Source organism: Danio rerio, chromosome 14 (assembly GCF_052040795.2).
Source record: "Danio rerio strain M-AB ecotype USA chromosome 14, GRCz13ab, whole genome shotgun sequence".
Classification (NCBI taxonomy): domain Eukaryota; kingdom Metazoa; phylum Chordata; class Actinopteri; order Cypriniformes; family Danionidae; genus Danio; species Danio rerio.
Window position 1 is genome coordinate 45239858 of NC_141034.1, and position 20494 is coordinate 45260351.

The 20494-nt window shown below is 36.8% G+C and overlaps 1 protein-coding gene across 9 annotated transcripts in view; it reads right to left on the minus strand.

Moving 5' to 3' along the window:
• Positions 1-20494, minus strand: part of drp2 (dystrophin related protein 2) — a 337990-nt gene that overhangs the window by 42876 nt on the left and 274620 nt on the right. For all 9 annotated transcript variants that reach the window (XR_015506813.1, XR_015506815.1, XR_015506814.1 and 6 more), the window contains 3 exon segments: positions 17997-18198; positions 14959-15044; positions 1931-2088 (listed from right to left, as the gene is read on the minus strand). Coding sequence is in view for 4 of the 9 variants with exons in the window: in XM_087280550.1 (XP_087136676.1) it covers positions 1931-2088; positions 14959-15044; positions 17997-18198 (446 nt within the window). In the remaining 5 variants the exon portion in view is untranslated.

Genomic DNA, 20494 nt, shown 5'->3' on the forward strand with positions numbered 1-20494 from the left:
ACAAACACATAGTCTATTACATTAACGTTAAGCCATTCGGCAAGGTAGCCCAGGCAGACAGATAAATTCACTGTCATCATGGCTCCAAAAATTCATGTGTTTCATTAATCCTGTCTGAATGTTTTTTTGTGTATTTTATGTTGACAAAAATTGACATCAAATGAAATAAATGTACATATTTCAAACTAACATAAACTAATACATTTCAAAATTTGGCACATTCAGCTAAAGCCTGTTTGAACTAGGCTATGTGTTTTATCAATCACTAAATTTATTCACACACAATGTGTTTGTCCATTGCAGTGTGCTACTTTTCCATTGTATTTTCCAGGAACACATACAGTAGTCCAGCATGTTAGTGTTAAGCTGGTTGGCAAAGTAGCCAAGGCACACATAGTCTATTACATTAGTATTAAGTCATTCGGCAAGGTAGCACAGGCACGCATAGATAAATTGGCTCCATGATCATGGCTCAATAAATGTATGAATATTATTTATCCTGTCTGAATCATAACAGTTTATTTTGTATGTTAGGCTCACAAAAACTGATATCCAATTAAATAACATTACAAAATTTGGCACATTCAGCTAAAGCCAGTTTGAGTTAGGCTGTGTTTTGTCTAAATTTATTCACACACAATGCGTTTTTCCATTTCAATGTGCTAATTTTCCATTGTTTTTTCACCCCAGGAATATATAGTCCAGTATGTTAGTGTTAAGTTGGTTGCTCAGTAGCCAAGGCACACATAGTTTATGACATTGGTGTTAAGCCAATTGGCAAGGTAGCCCAGGCACGCATAATCAAACTGGCTTCGTGATGATGGCTCCAAAAATTGACTTATTGAATTATATTCATTAATCCTGTCTGAATCATAACATTGTTTTTTTTTTTTTTGTATGTTATGTTCCCAAAAACTTATATCAAATGAAGTACATGTACATATTTCAACTAATAAAAACTAATACACTACAAAATTTGGCACATTCAGCTAAAGCCTTTTAGGATTAGGTTATGCATATATCAATTGCTAAATTTATTCACACAGAATGCGTTTTTCTATTCATTTGCGTTACTTTTCCATTGTTGTTTTTCTTAGGAACATATAGTCCAGTGTGTTAGTGTTAAGTAGGTTGGCTAAGTAGCCAAGGCTCACATCACAGTCTATTACATTAGAGTTAAGCCATTCAGCAAGGTAGCCCAGGCACACGTAGATAAATTAGCTCCATGATCATGGCTCCAAAAATGTGTGTATTTCATTTATCCTGTGTAAATCATCATTTTTTTTGTTTTTGTTTTTTTGTATGTTCACAAAAACTGAGATCAGATGAAACAATTTTACATATTTAAACTAGCGAATGTGCTACTTTTCCGTTGTTTTACAATGTAAATGTGCTTGACAAATTTGCATGACCGTTATGCCTGTGTCTTTTGAAGTCATTATATTGAAATGGTTTGCTCTCACTGGTTTGCAAAGTGTGAAATACTGTAAGAAAATTGGGGGTGGTTTTACTGAAATATCAATAAGTAAATGGAACCTATTGTCTTCAGAAAAGTTCAGATGGTATTTTGTGCTTAGAATATTTCTATGCAACGTATATTAAATTCCAGCCCAGCAGCACTAACCAATGAAATACTGTAATTCCTGCATTATTCCTATAACCGCAGAGAGTCAATAAAAGTTTTATTCAGCCTGTTTACTGTTTTTGTTTTGTAGGTTTTATGTATCATCATTTCACAAAGTTCAATCATTGTGTTTTTACTTTAAATAATAAAATTATTTATTTTTATTATAATTATAATTGACCTTATGTAAACATAACTAAAACAGCCTACTTTGCTTGTAAGAAAATCTGTAATCAGCCATATAAAACAAGCTGGGTAATCACTTCAGGTTAACTCTTACCATGCGAGAGATAAGTTAAGTCTTACCATGCGAAAGCAGCTGCGGACACTGGGCTCTACATTGCTCCCTCCAAAGGCCGCAACCTCCCCGAGCTGCCGTGGGACCTGAATAGCCTCGTGCAGTAACAGACTGAGATGTTTCTGATCTGTCAGGCCGCCTGGACCACACACCTGTCGGAAAAGGTCTGCAGTAGACAAACAGAAGACCTGGTTCAATAAAAGAAGACACTTGGGAAAAGAAGCTCTGCGACAGTGTGCAGAAATCTGGAGGTGGGCAAACTGAGAAAGTGAGACTTAAATGTCGTTAGGTTACAGAGGTGTGAGGCGAGATGGCTCTCACTTCAATGTTTGAGGTGTTGGAATAAAAAAAAGAAAAGAAAAAGAACAGAAGAAAAAAAACTTAAAATATAAAAAAAATTCATTTACATGAATGCATAGTTTTCTGCTCTTTGTAGTTAGATACTTATTCATTTTCTTTTTCGGCTTAGTCCCTTTATAATTCTAGGGTCCCCACTGCGAAATGAACCGCCAACATAGTGGATGCCCTTCCAGCTGCAACCCATCACTGGGAAACACCCATACACTCTTGCATTGACACCCACACATACTGTACACTATGGCTAATTTAGCTTATTCGATTAACCTATAGCACATGTCTTTGGACAGTGGGGGAAACCGGACCACCCGGAGGGAAGCCACACAAACACGTGGAGAACAAGCAAACTCCACACAGAAATGCCAACTGACCCAGCCGGGGCTCGAACCAGTGACCTTCTTGCTTTGAGGCGACATTGCTACCCACTGTGCAACTGTGTCGCCTGTAGTTAGTTAACTAAAGCACTAAAAAATGTAATAAATAATCAACAAAAAACAAATAAACAGATACAAAGTTCACAGGCTGGTAGATACTCTGAAATCTGTTTTTGACCACATCCTCAACTTACAATGCAGGTCATATTAGCAGCCAATGAGCTTGCTACACATGCAGTGAAATTAGTCCTAAACTGGTCGAAAAGGTAGCCACTAGTGTAAGCCATTAGGCAAGGTAGCCCAGGCACACATAATCTAGTTCACTAGAGTTAAGTGAGTCAGCCAAAGTAGCCAAGGCACATATAGTCTAGTAAACCACTGTTAAGTAATTTGCTAAAAACATAATAGCTATGCAAAACAGAACATATTTTGAGTGCATGTGTTTTGCTTGTAGTGGCAGTTGGTCAAATATTTGTAACCTAGCCTATATTAATAATAATAATTGATAAAGTTATCCTGCAATCAGGGGATGTGCTGTATCGAGCGCGATAATCTTAATACTATTTTGTCGTGTGTGCTGTGGTGTGGTTTTCATATCTTGCAGTGTGCGGACGTTGAGGTAATAACATCGCCATGATGGTCAAAGAAATCGAAACACTCTTTTTACCCCAACGCAATTTAATAGGGTACTATAAAGGCTAAATACTTAATTATTATATTTCCTAGGGCTATGCTTCTCACTTTGTATTGGATCTTTTCTAAAACATACAATATAGTGTACACACATAATTATTAACTATATCATTAATAATTATAAGAAAACCAAAACAACCAAACAAAATTATAATTTAATTGAAAACATCACATAAGATACACATACAGTACTGTCCTGTCTAGTATTGTGAAAGGCAAAGCTGAAAATCTGGTTAAAGCACCACCCAGTGGTCAAAGGCTGCAGGCGCACCTACTACCGCCATAGCGACAGTAAGAACGGCAGCAGAGGGAACATATTAAAGCGGTGACATCTGTCGTTCAGTATGTTAAAGTTAAGCTGGTTGGCAAAGTAGCCAAGGCACACATAGTCTAGTACATTAGTGTTAATCAATTCAGAAAGGTAGCCCATGTATGCATAGATAGTGAAATGGCTCCATGATCATGGCTCCAAAAAACAAGTGTACTTCATTCATCCTGTCTGAATTCTCTCATGTTTGTTTTTTGTATATTATGTTCAGTGTTGGGCAGTCGCATCGATACAAGTAGTGACCCTAATAGCTTGGCTACATTTCTCAGTAGCAAGGCAGTAGCGCTACTTTCAAAATCAAACAGCTTTTCAGTAGTGAAGCTACTTTTTTAGTAAAGTAGCGCATTAGTGTCTACACAAGCTACATTTACTGATCGCGGATTTATAAGGGACACCACCAACATTCATGCAGCTGTGAGGCTGATGTCTAGACCAGTGGTTCTCAAAGTTGGGGTCAGGACCTCCCAAGGGGTCGCGGGACAATGAAGGGAGGGGGGGTCGTCTGGTGATTTCCAAAAATGTATTTATTTTTATTAAACCATAAGATTTACCATATTTTATCTATAACCTACCGAAAGGAAAAAATAGTAATTTATAGTTACTATATACTACTGTAGTTACTATAGTAGCTTATAGTTATTAGTTCTATTGGATTGTGACCCCTGGGGTAATCACATTATATAAGACACAGCAATAGCATCAGATGCAGCAGATTGATTTTATAACACCAGGTTAAATCTTCTGGCACATTTAAAACACTGACATCCATTAAAGAAAATTCAACAAAGAATAGACTTGGGTCTATTGGTGTGTGTGCGCCATTGCATGCAAGGTTTCTGTATTTACAGCCACATAAGAAGATATTGGGGGTTGAGAGTCACTGTAATTGTTATTTTTGTGGTCGCTGACTGAGTAGTTTGGGAACCACCGTTCCAGACGTTGAAAGTAAACTTTTTGGTGCATTACTGCCACCTCTCGCTCTGGTCCGTGATTTCATTAACATGAAAATTTTCTTGATGGAAAGATGACTGAAGGAGAGGTGTTTTTTGAAGCAGGATTCCTCGTCCATACCTCGAGAAGTACGTTAAGATGCAATAGCATTAATACTGACTATATATATATATATATAGTTCACTGTAGAAGGCTACAGTATACTATGGCAATTACTATTAGTTCATGATTCATGATAGTTACTAATGATACTACATTATATAGTGTAATTTATTAATGAAGATTTGTATATATATATATATATATATATATATATATATATATATATACACATACAATATAATGCTCATTCCTAAATATGTCCTTTTACTATAAATTGCTATATTTTATATGTGTAACACCATATTGGATTTTTTGCGTTTGCTGTTACGTATATACTGAAATTTGTTTCTGTTTGGTTCAGATATTTTTTGCAGTAAATAACTGAACTGAACAATTCTGCCTGTTTTAATGATCACTAGGATATGACTGACTTGGATTCAAGTTGCTTTAAAAACGAAAATTGAAAAAAAGCTTAGATATAGCTAAGCTACTTTTGCCAAGTAGCTTTCAGCTTAGCCTGCGACATTTTCCAAAGGGTAACTTTTAGTGTAGTTAAGCTACATTTAAACTAAAGTAGCTAATAGCTTAGCTCATTTTTAAAGTATCTTGCCGAATACTGGTTATGTTTGCAAAAACAGATCCAATTAAATAAATGCAGATATTTGAACTAACTAAAACTCTATTAAAAATAATAAAAACTACAAAGGGACATGGCGATGCGGTGGCGCAGTAGGTAGTGCTGTCGCCTCAGAGCAAGAAGGTGGCTGGTTCGAGCCTGGATCAGTTGACGTTTCTGTGTGGAGTTTGCATGTTCTCCCCACGTTCGCGTTGGTTTCCTCCGTGTGCTCCGGTTTCCCCCACATTTAAAGACATGCAGTATAAGTGAATTGGGTTGGATAAAAAAAAGGGACTAAGCCGATAAGAAAATGAAAATGAAAATGAATGAATGAATGAATGAATGACAAAGGCACATAACAGAAAGTTGTTAGCTAAAAATAAATGAAAACTGAAAACACAAGACAAAACTAAATGAATAATTAATAAAATAAATATCATCTCATCTAGTTTAAAAACTCTTTACCTTTTATTCCTCCCCCTGAAAATAAAAACATTTACAAAATGTTTGGCAGAGTAGAGTGTTGCGAGATGAATTGGCCTGCTTGATGCCAGCACTCATGCAAATGTTGACAAAAGGCTAACATTAGCTGAGAGAAGAGCTCAAACAGTGTGTGTCATGAATCCAGCCATCATGAGCTGAATGATCCTGACAGGAGTGAGAATATTCTCTGCAGTGCCAGTAAAAATAGCACCATCTAAAGTGGCTGGCACACGTAGACCTTCCTGCTGTGCGGGCAAACACACACACATAATCACACCCACATGTAAACCACCCTCATGCACAAGGACAGATTATACGATCTGGTCGATCAGGGCCAGGGTCCTGGGGGCTCAAGCCTAAACGTCACCCGACACCCAGAAACACCAACTGCAGATGTACAATTGATATGGACAGATGAACAACACTTTGTGTCAGTGGCTGTTGGCATGATTTGAAATAAACAAAATAATGAAAGATGTTATCTGGCCACTTCTCAGCACTAACAGAAGCCTTTCTGCAACTTTAATAGTGTTTACTATTAGTCATCATAAAGTATGGGTGTTTATTTTTGCATCATTATTGCATTTTTTTATTGCAACTTCATGTGTTTTAAGATTTTATAAGTATATTGGGTGGAAAATTCAATTGTATTTAGTTTAAGCTAGAAGCTGGTTGTTAGTTTGGTCAAGCAAATAGTAAGTTTTTTTATATACTTCTCAAAAATATACTTAAAATACTCAAGTATGTTGTATTAATGATTCAATAATGTGTATGTATTATATTAAATACTATAATATACACTATGCGGCCACTTTATTAGGTACACCTGTCCAACTGCTCGTTAACGCAAATTTCTAATCAGCTAATCACATGGCAGCAACTCAATGCATTTAGGCATGTAGACATGGTAAAGACGATCTGCTGCAGTTCAAATCAAGCATCATACTGGAGAAGAAAGGTGATTTACTGTAAGTGACTTTGAATGTGGCATGGTTGTTGGTGCCAGACGGGCTAGTCTGAGTATTTCAGAAACTGCTGATCTACTGGAATTATCATGCACAACCATCTGTAGGGTTTACAGGGAATGGTCTGAAAAAGAGAAAATCTCCAGTGAGCGGCTGTTCCTTGAGCACAAATGCCTTGTTGATGCCAGAGGTCAGAAGAGAATGCCCAGACTGGTTTGAGCCAATAGAAAGACAACAGTAACTCAAATAACCTCTTGTTACAAACGACGTTTGCAGAAGAGCATTTCTGAATGCACAACACATCAAACACAGGGGTATTTTTTTGGCACACTTTGGACCCATTGATATGACCTGAGCAATTGTGTCAGCCTACCTGAGTATTCTTGCAGACCATGTCCATCCCGTTATGACCACAATGTACCAATGATAGCTCTGATGGCTAGGATAGCGCACCACGTCATAAAGCGCAAATCATCTCTGACTGGTTCATTGAATATGACAATGAGTTCACTGTACTCAAATGGCCTACAAAGTCACCCGATCTCAATCCAATAGAGCACCTTTGGGGATGTGATGGAACGGGAGATTCGCATCATGGATGCGCAATCGAAAAATCTGCAGCAACTGCATGATGCTATCATGTCAATATGGACCAAAATCTCTGAGGATTAAATCCAGTACCTTGTTGAATCTATTCCACGAAGGATTAAGGCAGTTCTGAAGGTAAAAGGGGATCCAACCCAAGACTAGTAAGGTGTACCTAATAAAGTGGCTGGTGAGTGTATTGTGTATTATTAACATATTAAGTGTACTAATATACTTGCCTTGCATTTGTGTGCACTCTCAACTAAGCAGCCTGTTAATACTTTTTCCACATTTCACATGAAGTTTTACATACTGTTTAATAAACTTAAGAAAAACTATACATGTAGACTTAAAGCATATAAACCACAACCATGTAGTTTACTAATAAATGCATCGTGTAAATACATGATCTAAAAATAGTGTTGCGAATATTTCAGTCAAGTATTAGTATATCTAAATCTGCGTCTGCAGAATAAAACAAAAACATAGTTGTAATTACTCGTACAATGTTAGTTCAGACTGTTTCAACAACACCAATTGAAGCGCAATGTTTTACATTCTAGATGTTTCTCATTGATTATACAAAAGATTGTACTTCTTAGAAACAGAGGTCCACCATGTTTCATCAAAGACCACTAACTTTAACATTTCTAGCTTTGTCATCAGTTTTGTCTTAGACTATGGGAAAAAAAACTATGATGTTTCAGAACCTCTCGAACAGGAAAAATGACAGTCAGCACAATCTACACATCCACACCAAGGCTGATGTATTATTTATTATAGAAATTAGGGCTGCACGATATTGGAAAAATCTAACATTGTAATATTTTTTTTCATTTTGAAATATATATTGTGATATGAATACAGTTTCACCAGATGACTTAATATCTCTATTTGGAAATAATTTGTAATGTTAGATCGACTGAGATGATTCTGCAGTGGGAGTGCATCTCCATAAAATCTCACAAACTATTATTCTTTAAAGCTTTCAATGAAGCTTTTTCATTGTGGTCTGTGCTGTTTGCTGTGCATTTCTGTATTTGCATGTATTGTGAGTATTTCCATGCACTTGTTTAGTCAGAGATTGATCAATTAATCTTTACTATTTGCATCTCCATAAAATCTAATAAACAGTCTGTATACTTTTTGGGGTCCTCTGACACGTTTTTGATGTGGTCTGTCCTATTTGAAGTGCATTTCTGTACTGTATTTGCATGTGTTGTGAGTATTTTAGATGCATTGCAATCTATAAATACAATCAAGAAAAAAGATACAATTGAAATTAAAGCTGCAAGCATCGATGAAAGGAACCTCGCAACTGGTAGCCTAGGATGGCAGCGAACAGTGGACAATAATAATATAATCTGATATTTGTTAAAAAGATTTATGCCAAACTTTCTGCTGTCAACAGGTGGCGCTATAACTGTGACTCAATATTGGCATGTAAATTTCTTCAGCAGAGGAATCTCATCAAGCCTGTGAATTTTCAGGCAGATCAGACATTGTGTAGCTGAGTTAAGTACTTCCTCCTCTATGGCGATACACTGAACTTTGTCAGTCCTTCACGGACACGAACTTTGAGGAAAACTCTAGATATTCACAGTTTAACATCACAAATGCCTTTGGATCAAACTAACAAAACTTAAATTCAATCTGATAAAATTTCTAGGAGTCTGTTACCCTGTGAAACATGTCATATCCTGTTGCCAACAGGTGGCGCTATGACTGTAACTGGATATTGGCATGTAAACGTGTTCAGGTCAGGACTCTTTTTGTGGCAGACCAGACAATGCATTCCTGAGTTATAACAACTTCCTGTTTGGTGGTGAAACATCAAAGTTTGTGAGGTCGCCAAAGACACGCCCTTCGACGAAAACACTAGATCCTCACAATTTTACATCACCAAGGACTTAAGATGACAATCCCCAATTTTGGTGTTGATAAAATCCCTAGGAGGAGTTTGTTAAAGTACAGCACCTGGAAATGGCAAAAACTGCACTTTTTTGGTAGAGGAAGTAAAAAATATCTGACTTCCTGTTAGGTTTGAGATTTTGCTCCAAGAGGCTTTTTTGTAGGTATTGTCATGTTTGATGTGTGTGCCAATTTTTGTATGTATGTGTGAATTGTAGCTTGGAGGCCACTCGGTTAAATGTGCATAGGTGCCGCTGTCCAGCCATTTTGCCACACCCACTTCCGAAACCTATAACAAACATAAATCTTTGCCACTTCTGGAGTGTGTGCAAAGTTTCATGAGTTTTCGAGAATGTTTAGACCCACAAAAATGTAAAGAAGAAGAATAAACAGAGCAATTCAACAGGGTCTACACACTCTTGGTGCTCGGTCCCTAATAAAGTGTTTTATCATTTCTCAAGTCTAACAGTATTCAAGTACAGTAACTAAATGATATAAATAAAAATAATTCAATAAAATTAATCGTAGTTAAGGTCAAAATTTTTTTACAATTTCTTATACCTGAATGCTTTTAAATCAATATACAACTACAGCCATCAAAAACACATGCAAATGATAAATTATAATACAAACTTAACATTGCATGTCCTGAGATGTGACTATTACAAATAGGGTTGGGTACCGAAAATCTGTGCTACTATGGCACCTGTACCTTTGGAACCGGTATGCACCGGATCAAATCAGCATATGAATTTCGGTGCCTAATTTCGGTTCTGCAACAAGAACGTAAAGCAAGTCGCACACTGGAAGCACCGCTCGGTAACACGCAGCGCCATGCATTTAGAATTCGCAAGTCAGCGGATGTCCGCGGCGTCCAGCGGCCAGCCACAACTCATGACTGTTCATACTTCTGCCATGCCACAGAGTGCCTGAGATCTGAATAGTTTCATTTTAAATAACATGCGAATATGCATGTCTGGTGTGAGATACTATCAACTGTCATGTGCGCTCCGTACCGCGGCTCTGAGTGGTGCATCCGCTGTGTGACGTGCTTAAGAAGCATAAAGGGGTGCATTAAAGACACATGTGAGTAAGCGTTGTGTCACACTATCTCTAAATGTTTAATTCGAAACAGCTTTGAGTGATACGGATGTCAGCGATGTCAGGCAAAGCGCGCAGAATAGCGCATGCGGCGAGCGACTCACTTCATCAACACGCAGGATCGCGTTCATCTAATGCTTAAACTAAGCATTCTACAGTATGGCTATATTTTACAAGCAAGGATTCTGACACACCAACATGCAGCAGATGTTACAAAAGTTGCGTGTAAGAGAGAAACAATGTGAGGGCTCATGGAATCACCTTAAAGGTGAGGAATGGACTATCTCTGACAGCTTGAGACATCATCTTACACATTATCTGAGTACGTTTATATGGACACCAATACTCTGATTTTAATATGATTAAGACACTACTCTGATCAAGAGTCTGCCACATTAACAGTGATTTTTTAACATCTTAAAGGACCAGACACAAACTGCGGAGGAAACATTTATAGGCTGGTGACACAATGATGTTACTGATCTATGTGTACATAACATGTAGCTGGGAATCATTAATGTAACATTCAAAAAGCAGCTCATGTAAACACCTGAATCATATCATTGTCTTATTCAGATTAAGGCAAATCATTAGATCACTGATGTCCATGTAAAAGTAGTCACAAGCCCCAAACCCAGAAAAAAGGTGCTCCCTGATTTTGATGACAGCCTTTCCACAGGTTGATCCACAAATGACCAAAATAAATATATTAATGCAATTCAAATAAATACAATAATTGATGTTTACTTTAAACTTATTATAAATATATATTTATATGGTTCAATTATAATGATAGTGATATATATATAAAATTATGTATGTGTATATATATATATATATATATATATATATATATATATATATATATATATATATATATTTGTTGATAATTTTGTGGCTAATAGGTATCGGTTCAGGCACCGTTTTGACACCGGTACCGTTTTAAAAGTATCGATTTAGTACCGGTATCGAAAAAACCCAAACGATACCCAACCCTATGATCACATTGCGATATCGATGCTAAAACAATATAATATTCGAAATTACATAATATAATATATATAGTTGAAGTCAGAATTATTAGCCCCACTGTTTATTTTTCCATCAAATTTTTGTTTAACAGAGATATTTTTTTCAACACATTTCTAAACATAACAGTTTCAAAAACTATTATAACGTAACTATACAACTGATTTCTTTTATCTTTGCCATGATGACAGTAAATAATATTTTACTAAAAATTTTTCAAGACACTTCTATACAGCTTATAGTGACATTTAAAGGCTTAACTAGGTTAGTTAGTTTAACTAGGTAGGAAAGGGTAATTAGGCAAGTTATTGTATATCGATGGTTTGTTTTATAAACTATCGAAAAAATATAGCTTTAAGAGGCTAATAATTTTGACCTTAAAATGTTTTTAATAAAATTAAAAACTGCTTTTATTCTAGCCAAAATAAAACAAATAAGACTTTCTCCAGAAGTAAAAATATTATAAGACATACTGTGAAAATTCCCTTGCTCTGTTAAACATCATTTGGGAAATATTTAAAAAAGAAAAAAAAAATCAAAGGGGGGTTAATAATTCTGACTTCAACTGTATTTATATTAGAAAATAAAACAATAAATATTAAAACTAAAAATAATCCTGACCGATCAGTTGGTGCTTCTACTCAAGTAATGATCACATTTTATGCAAGGCTGATGTACTCTTTAATATAGAAATTACATAACAAGAAGTCACATTGTATGCAATGTTGGCATATTCTGTATCTGACTCATGCATGAGCACCTCTGGTTTAAAATTGATGCTTTCTGTGCTTGGCTCTTATATACTGTGTTCTGTGTTGTGACTGCCCTGTCAAATTATCCACTAACCCACTCACTCCCAAGAGCAGATAAAAATTTTAGGCCACAGATGAAATTTTAAAGCATTACAAAAAATTGAAAGGAAACCCCCTTGAGAGAACGACTATGGCACTGAACTGTGACAGAGGTTTTACTTACTTTTTCTGAACTACAGATTTTTGAAAACAAGTCAAAAAGGAGGCGTTTGGCTCAAGGTTTGCTGACGTTGTGGCTAAAAGTGCTGAAAAATCACCTACACTGACAGTCATCTACAAGACTGAGAAATGAAAATGAAATGGTTCAAATCATTCAAATGATTTGGCCTGGATGAGTCTCCAGTTATTGATTCATTTATTTAAATGATCTGGTCGGACTGAGCTACTCACTGATTCAAATTATCCATTCAGAGTGAGTCTTTAGTAAGTAACTAACTGATTCAAATGATCAGATTGGAGTGAGTATACAGTTAACTACTTTCAGATTGAAATTATTCAGTCAGAGCAAGTCTTCAGTTAAGGACTCAATGACTCAAATTACCTAGTAAAGCTGAGTTTCCAGATGATTCATTGGTTTAAATGATCTGATCGGACTGAGTGTCTAGTAAGCTAAACTCACTGATTCAAATGATCCATTCAGAGTGAGTCTTCAGTAAGCGACTCTCTGATTTAAATAATCTGTTTGGAGGGAGCATTCAGTTAGTGACTCATTGAATCAAATCAGAGTGAGTGTCCAGATAATTAATCACTGATTCAAATGATCTGGTCAGAGCAAGTCTCCAGTTAGTGAGTCATTGATTCAAAAATGATTCAGTCAGAGCGAGTCTTCAGTTAAGGACTCAATGACTCAAATTTTCCAGTAAACATAAGTCTTTAGTTATTGATTCATTGGTTTAAATTATGTGATTGTACTGAGTATCTAGTAAGCTACTACTTTCTGATTCAAATTATCCAGTCAGAGCAAGTCTACAAGTAATGACTCGTTTATTCAAATGATTTGTTCAGAGTGTCCAGTTAACTAATCACTGATTTAAATTATCTGGCCAGAGCGAGTCTCCACTAAGTGACTCACTGAATCAAACGATCTGGTCAGAGTAAGTCTCCAGTTAGAGACTCATTGTATTAAATGATCTGGTCAGATTGAGTCTTTAGTTAGAGACACTGAATCAAATGATCTAGTCAGAGAAGATCTCCAGTTAATGAGTCTTTGATTCAAACTATTTAGTCAGAGCGAGTTTTCAGTTAACGACTCATTGAATCTAATGATCTGGTCAGAGCAAGTCTCCAGTTAGTGATTCATTGATTCATATTATTCAGTTAGAGCGAGTCTTCAGTTAATGACTCAAATTATCCAGTCAAGATGAGTTTCCAGTTATTGATTCATTGATTTAATTGATCTGGTCAGACTGAGCTTCTCACTGATTTTAACCATTCAGAATGAGTCTTCAGTAAGTGACTCACTGATTTAAATTATCCGGTTGGAGTAAGTATCCAGTTAACAACTTTCAAATATAAATTATTCAGTCAAAGCAAGTCAGGTAATGAAAAATACATGTAATGACTCACTGATTCAAATGATCTGGTCGGAGTGAGTACTTTCTGATTAAAATGATCAGGTTAGAGTGAGTCTCCAGTTAGTGATTCATTGATTGATATTATTCAGTTAGAGCGAGTATTCAGTTAATGACTCAAATTATCCAGTCAAGATGAGTTTCCAGTTACTTATTCATTTATTTAAATGATCTGGTCAGACTGAGCTTCTCACTGATTTAAATGATCCATTCAGAATGAGTCTTCAGAAAGTGACTCACTGATTCAAATTATCTAGTTGGAGTTATTTTCAGATTCAAATTATCCAGTCAGAGCAAGTCTACAGGAAGTGACTCATTAATTTAAATGATCTGGTTGGAGTGAAAGTCCAGTTAACTAATCACTAATTCAAATTATCTGGTAAGAGCAAGTCTATTAAGAGCAGTTATTGACTCATTGAATCAAATAGTTTGGTCAGATTGAGTCTCCAGTAAGAGACTCGCTGAATCATATGATCTAGTCAGAGTAGGTCTCCAGTTGATGACTGTTTGATCCTAATTATTTGGTCAGAATGAGTCTTCACCTAATGACTCATTGATTCAAATGATCTGGTCAGAGCAAGTCTACAGTTAGTGACTCATTGAATCAAATGATTTGGTCAGAGTGAGTCTCCAGTTAGAGACTCATTGAATCAAATGATCTGGTCAGGGTAAGTCTCCAGTACTGACTCAGATTACCTGGTTTCCAGATAACAGTTCCCTGGAAAGTAAGTTACTAATACCAACTTATTTATTTATGTAAATGAAAATCATGTTCAGGTCCCTATTGTCAATTGTTCATAAACCATGTAAATCTGCTATGAAAGGTGAAGCTGTTTAAACCCGCTGTATAAAATGCTTAAATATGGAAATTTAGACATAGTGAGTGTATTTACTTGTTTATTTGCTCTTATTTTACACATCAGCTCAATGTGTCACAATTGTGTCCATTTAAGTGGTCTGTGTTGTGAGGGTAGGACTGGGGTGGAGGGAGAGTGGCTAGAAAAGAATGTTTACATGTATATTGAAGTGATTCTGTAAATTGTTGATGCGAAATTAACACATTTGTTGATATACAGTAAAACACATTAAATTCTAAAAATAGAGATAAGACTCAGTTTGTGCAGATAAAAATATCAATATAATGTGCCCTCTACTCACATTTATACTTCTCCTGGATGTCTGCATTGCATAGAATAACCAGGCCCATCTTGAAGGACAGCACTCGCATCTTACCATTACGACCACTAGAAAAAGAAACACAAACACATTCAAAACATGTTTCTTTCAGATAATACACATCTGTAGTACACAACACAGCACCAGACAAAACAGAAAGGCTCACTACACTTCCATGAATGTATCCAGAAGTAGCTGCCTCGCTTCACTACTACACTTAATAACAAGCTACCACGGATATCTGGTCAACATATTAAGTTCCAGAGGAGTAACTTTCTCCAAGCCATTGGAATCCATAATGAGGACGCTGCCAGAGGCTGGTACTGCTAGGCGGGCGAAATACAGTGATGCAGCAAGTATTTATTCAGCAAATTTTTTGATATTTATATAGCAGTGCACTTCTGTTAACAGGAAAATACATTTGACATTCATTGCTGCTGATAAGCCTGTCAGAAAAGACTAAAACTGGGGTCAGGAAGAATTCGAGATCAAGATCTCAGCAGCAAATCTAAACAGATTGCTGTACAGATCCCACAATATACCGGAGAACTGATCAAACACGAGCAGATTGTGCTTTTTTTTTTGCTTTGCATAACAAGAAATCCCCTGTCAGTATTGCTTCTAAAGGGAACATTTCCTACCTTGTTTGGCTTTCGTGTTTGACTGAGAGCTTGTCATTATCATCCTCCTGCACGCTTCTCATTCTTATTCACACTCGGTGTTTATAGCAAAACAAAAAAAGCAATTACTAGCAATTATTCGCAGGGTGAGAGCTCTGATTTCCAGTCATTAGCAGCAGGTAGTTAAGAGTCTGGTGTATATATGTGAGACACGTTCTCGCTAGTTAATAGATAGATAAATAAATAAATACATCTTAAAAAAACACACATTGGCTAAACTAAGAGCTTGGCACAGAATGTGATATTTAGAGTCAAGCGGTGGGCCTTTTAACTCCTACCGCCTGATTAGTTGCCTGCTGGTGATTACTCAGTGCCGTCGTCATGATTTAATTTACTTAACTGTGCCACACAGAAAAATAAGGCTTTTTCCATATGTGTGAGAGATTTAAAAATAAATGACATGTAAGTGCTATGCTAATTAGACAGAAACATTTTACTTTAAAACACAAATGCCAAGAACTTGTAACCAAGTGAAACCTAATAATATATGTTTATGCATCATATTCATATAGATATATTCTGGTTAAAAACATTTATTTATAAATATCTTTACGCTTATGTGGAGTGATGACACTTATGTAGCTTATATCTCTCAAGAGATAACTTAGATATTGCTTGATATTAATAGCAGGTTTGGCATGCTGCCCTGGAAGAGAACCCTGAACTCAGAGATAACTGAGCCTAGGGCTCCCGCCTGGTCAATGATCAAATAAGGGAGTACATGTAGTTCTCAAGAGCTCCCCCTGATAAAGAATGAAAAGGGGGAGATGGGGTGGATAGGGGATTCTTTAAGAGATGAAGAAAAGGGAGTAATGTTAGACAGGCTATTTATAGTGAGTTTGGAATAATCTGATTAATCATATCACATGCTCCTCTTGAAATTAGCAATAAATGTCATTTAAAATGGCCTTCAAACTCAAATTATTAGCATTTAACACTGAATATAGCACATGAGGTTTACCTGAGTTAATCATCATAGATGTATACACTAGATATCACATAGGGACCCTGAGCATGCGTCAATAGCGCTGCCATATTCAACCGCACTAGTCAAGACAGTGTTATTACATGAAGATGCTGGACTTTAGCACTGTCTACGAGTGTAGTAATGAGCAAACAAAGAAAACAAAGCACAAAGGCAGAACATTTCATGAGTATGATTTAGTTTTTATGTTTTTGTATGTTATGAACTTTTGTGCTAAACAGGTAACGTTGATGATAATACAGTCACTTACAGCATTCACCATTAGGCAAAGTAGCACCAACTCACTCTAAACAGTCGGCTAATGCTAGATTTGCTGAATAAAATCAGCAAACAATGCAAAATAAATATGACAACAAGATGCTGCAGTGCCAGAAACTTGTATTATAGTCAGCTAAATGAGCTAGTTGTTCATAACGGAGATTCATTCACAAACTAATCGCTCCCTCCGTCAGTATGAGAAGTGAAAGCAGGAGAAGACTAGATCAAATTTTACAGGGAGGCTGGATAGTACATTTCCATACACAAAAACACAAGCTTTTTGTCAGGAATGCCTGTGTGATAACTTATCCATCAACGTAGAAAAGTGATGTAAAATTCTAAGTTTTGTAATTAAAAAAAAATTTGCATACTGACCTCCGGGAAAACTCCCGATCATAGATATGTGTGTATATGTGTAATTCTCTTGCTCTGGATGGCCACAGTTCTCCACTACAGCTTGGTCCCGCATTTATTTCAACAACCCGCTACCCTGTACTAAAATGGCAGCTCTATTGGAGCATTCCTTCTATTAGACAACAACAGGGTAGGCGACATCTAATGTATATATCTATGGGTGATCATTATCGGTTTATCCTGTTGTTTAGCTGTTAGAAATTGAAGCTGTTTCTAATATAATTCAAGCTGTTTCTAATATTCAAGGAGTTGGTTTGAACAAAAACTCTTTTTAATACGAAAATATTCCTTCTATTGTGTGCCGTTGCTTTTATATAGAGCACAATTTAAATCAGCCTTTAGGCTCGATCGTCAGACTCGCTCCTGCTGGTCCTCAATCTGGCAACCTGTGCTTGCGTTTGTTTTGATCCAGGAATGCAATACCTGGTTCAACCACTGGGTGTCAAACCTAAATACTGCACCTTTAAAATAGACAGATTAAATACTCTACTCCCATAAATCCTGCATCAAAAAGGAACCCCTACAATTTCACCACGTGTTTACAAAAACAGCTGTTAGTAATTTGCGTGCCCCAAAAAGCATCCCTTTCTGCAGCATCTCCACATTGAGCGACTCGCAGACAGCAGGAGGGTTGGTTTGACATCATTGGGTCAAACGGTTGTGGGTGACATTACCGTCAGTACCTGTCGTAAACATTCAGCAGCCAGTTGAGACACATATCGACGCACAGCGGGATGTTGATCAGGACCGACCTCTCCTCCTCCAGTCTCTCATAGAGTGAAGTGAGAGCGTGAATGACCTCCACCACGTCCATCACGTGTTCGCCATGCTGCAGCTCCTGTTCTCTAAACACATCCACCACGCTGCTCAGTTTAAACAGGTCCACTAGAAAACACACACACACATATACAGTAGATCAGATTCGCGTTACTGTACTGTATGTGTCTGCATTAAGTGTGAACCGATCCAGTGTTTTCCAACCCTGTTTCTGAACGCACATTGATAGTACATATTAAGGATGTTTCCCTTATCTGATCCATTAACTTCAAGTTTTGGAGTCTCTTCTAATGTTCTGACGAGTTTATTCAGGTGTCTTTGATTAGAAAAAGGTTGAAAATGAGTACCGTTGGTGTGTCTTTAGAAACAGGGTTGGGAAACACTGATCTAATCTGTTTTAAAAGCTCTAACATCATTTTCTCTCTCTCTCTGCCTATCTCTAGTGTGGTTGGAACAAATATAGGGTTAATGCTGTATGCTGATGCCATCCTAATTGGATAATGAGCTGAAATATGGTTTCAGAGTGGTTTTGGGGTCAGGTGGGTGGACTGAGACACTAACAGGCCTTTGTGGATGCTCTTTTTATACAGCCGTCCTTAATCATCAGAGCCAGGCGGCTTACAAAACTGTACTGTTTCTATAGCAGCCCCGGTTATTAATTCAGTTAATGACATGGACTAGCAAACCAGTAGAAATCAGAGAGAAAAATAGATGCAAGAAGTCAATGCTGAGATGTAGAAATGCACATGCTTAGTAGTGGGTTCGACCAGCTTATATAACCTGGACAATTTATTCATGTTTTCTTGATGAGGATGAGCCTACAAACAAGAGCCATCTGTTTTTCTTTGTGTACATATAGATGTTAGAGTTGTAACGGTATTCAAAAATGTTGCGTTTCTTATGGATGAAGAACTACTGTAATCTTAAGCAAATGCAGCAAACTATACACAATTAAAGCCCTATTACTTGTATATTACTTACTATAATAATAAAGAAAATGGAAGTACACATGTACAAAATGAACTAAAACACCCTTACTGATAAAGCAGATATCTATTTTTACTAGCTGGGTGTGTGTATACAGTATCAGTATGTTTGTATATCCTGCTGGGGACTTGAATGCACACAGAATTTTTACTTGTGAGGACCTCAATTTTAACATGCTAAAAAATTATTCATTTTCCTTTGGCTTAGTCCCTTTATTCATTAAGGGTCGCCACAGTGGAATAAACCACCTATGCAGCATATCCAGCCTATGTTTTACGCAGGGCGTCACGGTGGCGCAGTGGGTAGCACAATCTCCTCACAGCAAGAAGGTCGCTGGTTCAATCCCTGGCTGGGTCATTTGACATTTCTGTATGGAGTTTGCATGTTCTCCCCATGTTGGCGTGGGTTTCCTGCAGGTGCTTCGGTTTCCCTCACAAGTCCAAAGACATGCGATATACGAAGGTAAATTGAATGAGCTAAATTGGCCCTATGCAAGAGTGTATAGGTGTTTCCCAGTACTGGGTTGAGGCTGGAAGGGCATCCGCTGTGTAAAACATACAAGTTGGCAGTTCATTCTGCTGTGGCGACCCCGGATTAATAAAGGGACTATGCCAAAAAGAAAATTAATGAATGTTTTACACAGCGAATGCCCTTCCAGCTTCCAGCGGGTAATACACTACAGCCAATTTTGCTTATTCAATTCACCTACAGCTCATGTCTTTGGACTGGGGGGGAACCGGAGATGTAAATATGCAGAATGTTTTTTATGAGGGATGGGTTTAGGGGTAGGGGGATAGAATATAATGTCTGTAAAGTATAAGCATCATTATATCTATAGAGATTCCTCACCAGGATAGCAAACCAGATGAGTGTGTGTGTTTCTGTACAAAATGTTTCTGTATTTTGGGAATGTCTTTTCAAAGATGTGAACTTTTCAAGGACAAGCATTCTCTTCATCACTTTTGCATGTTTTTGTAATTGCTGTCAAAATAAAAACACATTTTGTTTGCAGAAAATATGTAGAAAAGTAGAAGCGTGGAGTTTTAAATCCTTGAATAATAAAAGCTTTCAGTGTCAAATTAAACTGTAAAATGCAAACCAACTGGGTCAAAGACAAAAAAGGGGCTATTCAGGCATCAAACAATGAAGGTCTGATACAGTCACTATTCTTCCAACAGGAATGTAAATAAAAATCAGCCTGAAGTCTGTTTAAAACAGGAATAATTTACTGACAAATTAAAAGACTCCGTACTAATTAATTGTCATTTTAAATCTTTATACTGCTGCACTATTTTACTTCTCTGTCAAAATATTTTTCAATCATTGAAAATATAATAAAATTACTCTGAACATTGTTTGTTTTAGAAACTTTTTAAAGTATGTAGCATTTTATTTATATATCAACAGCAATGAAACA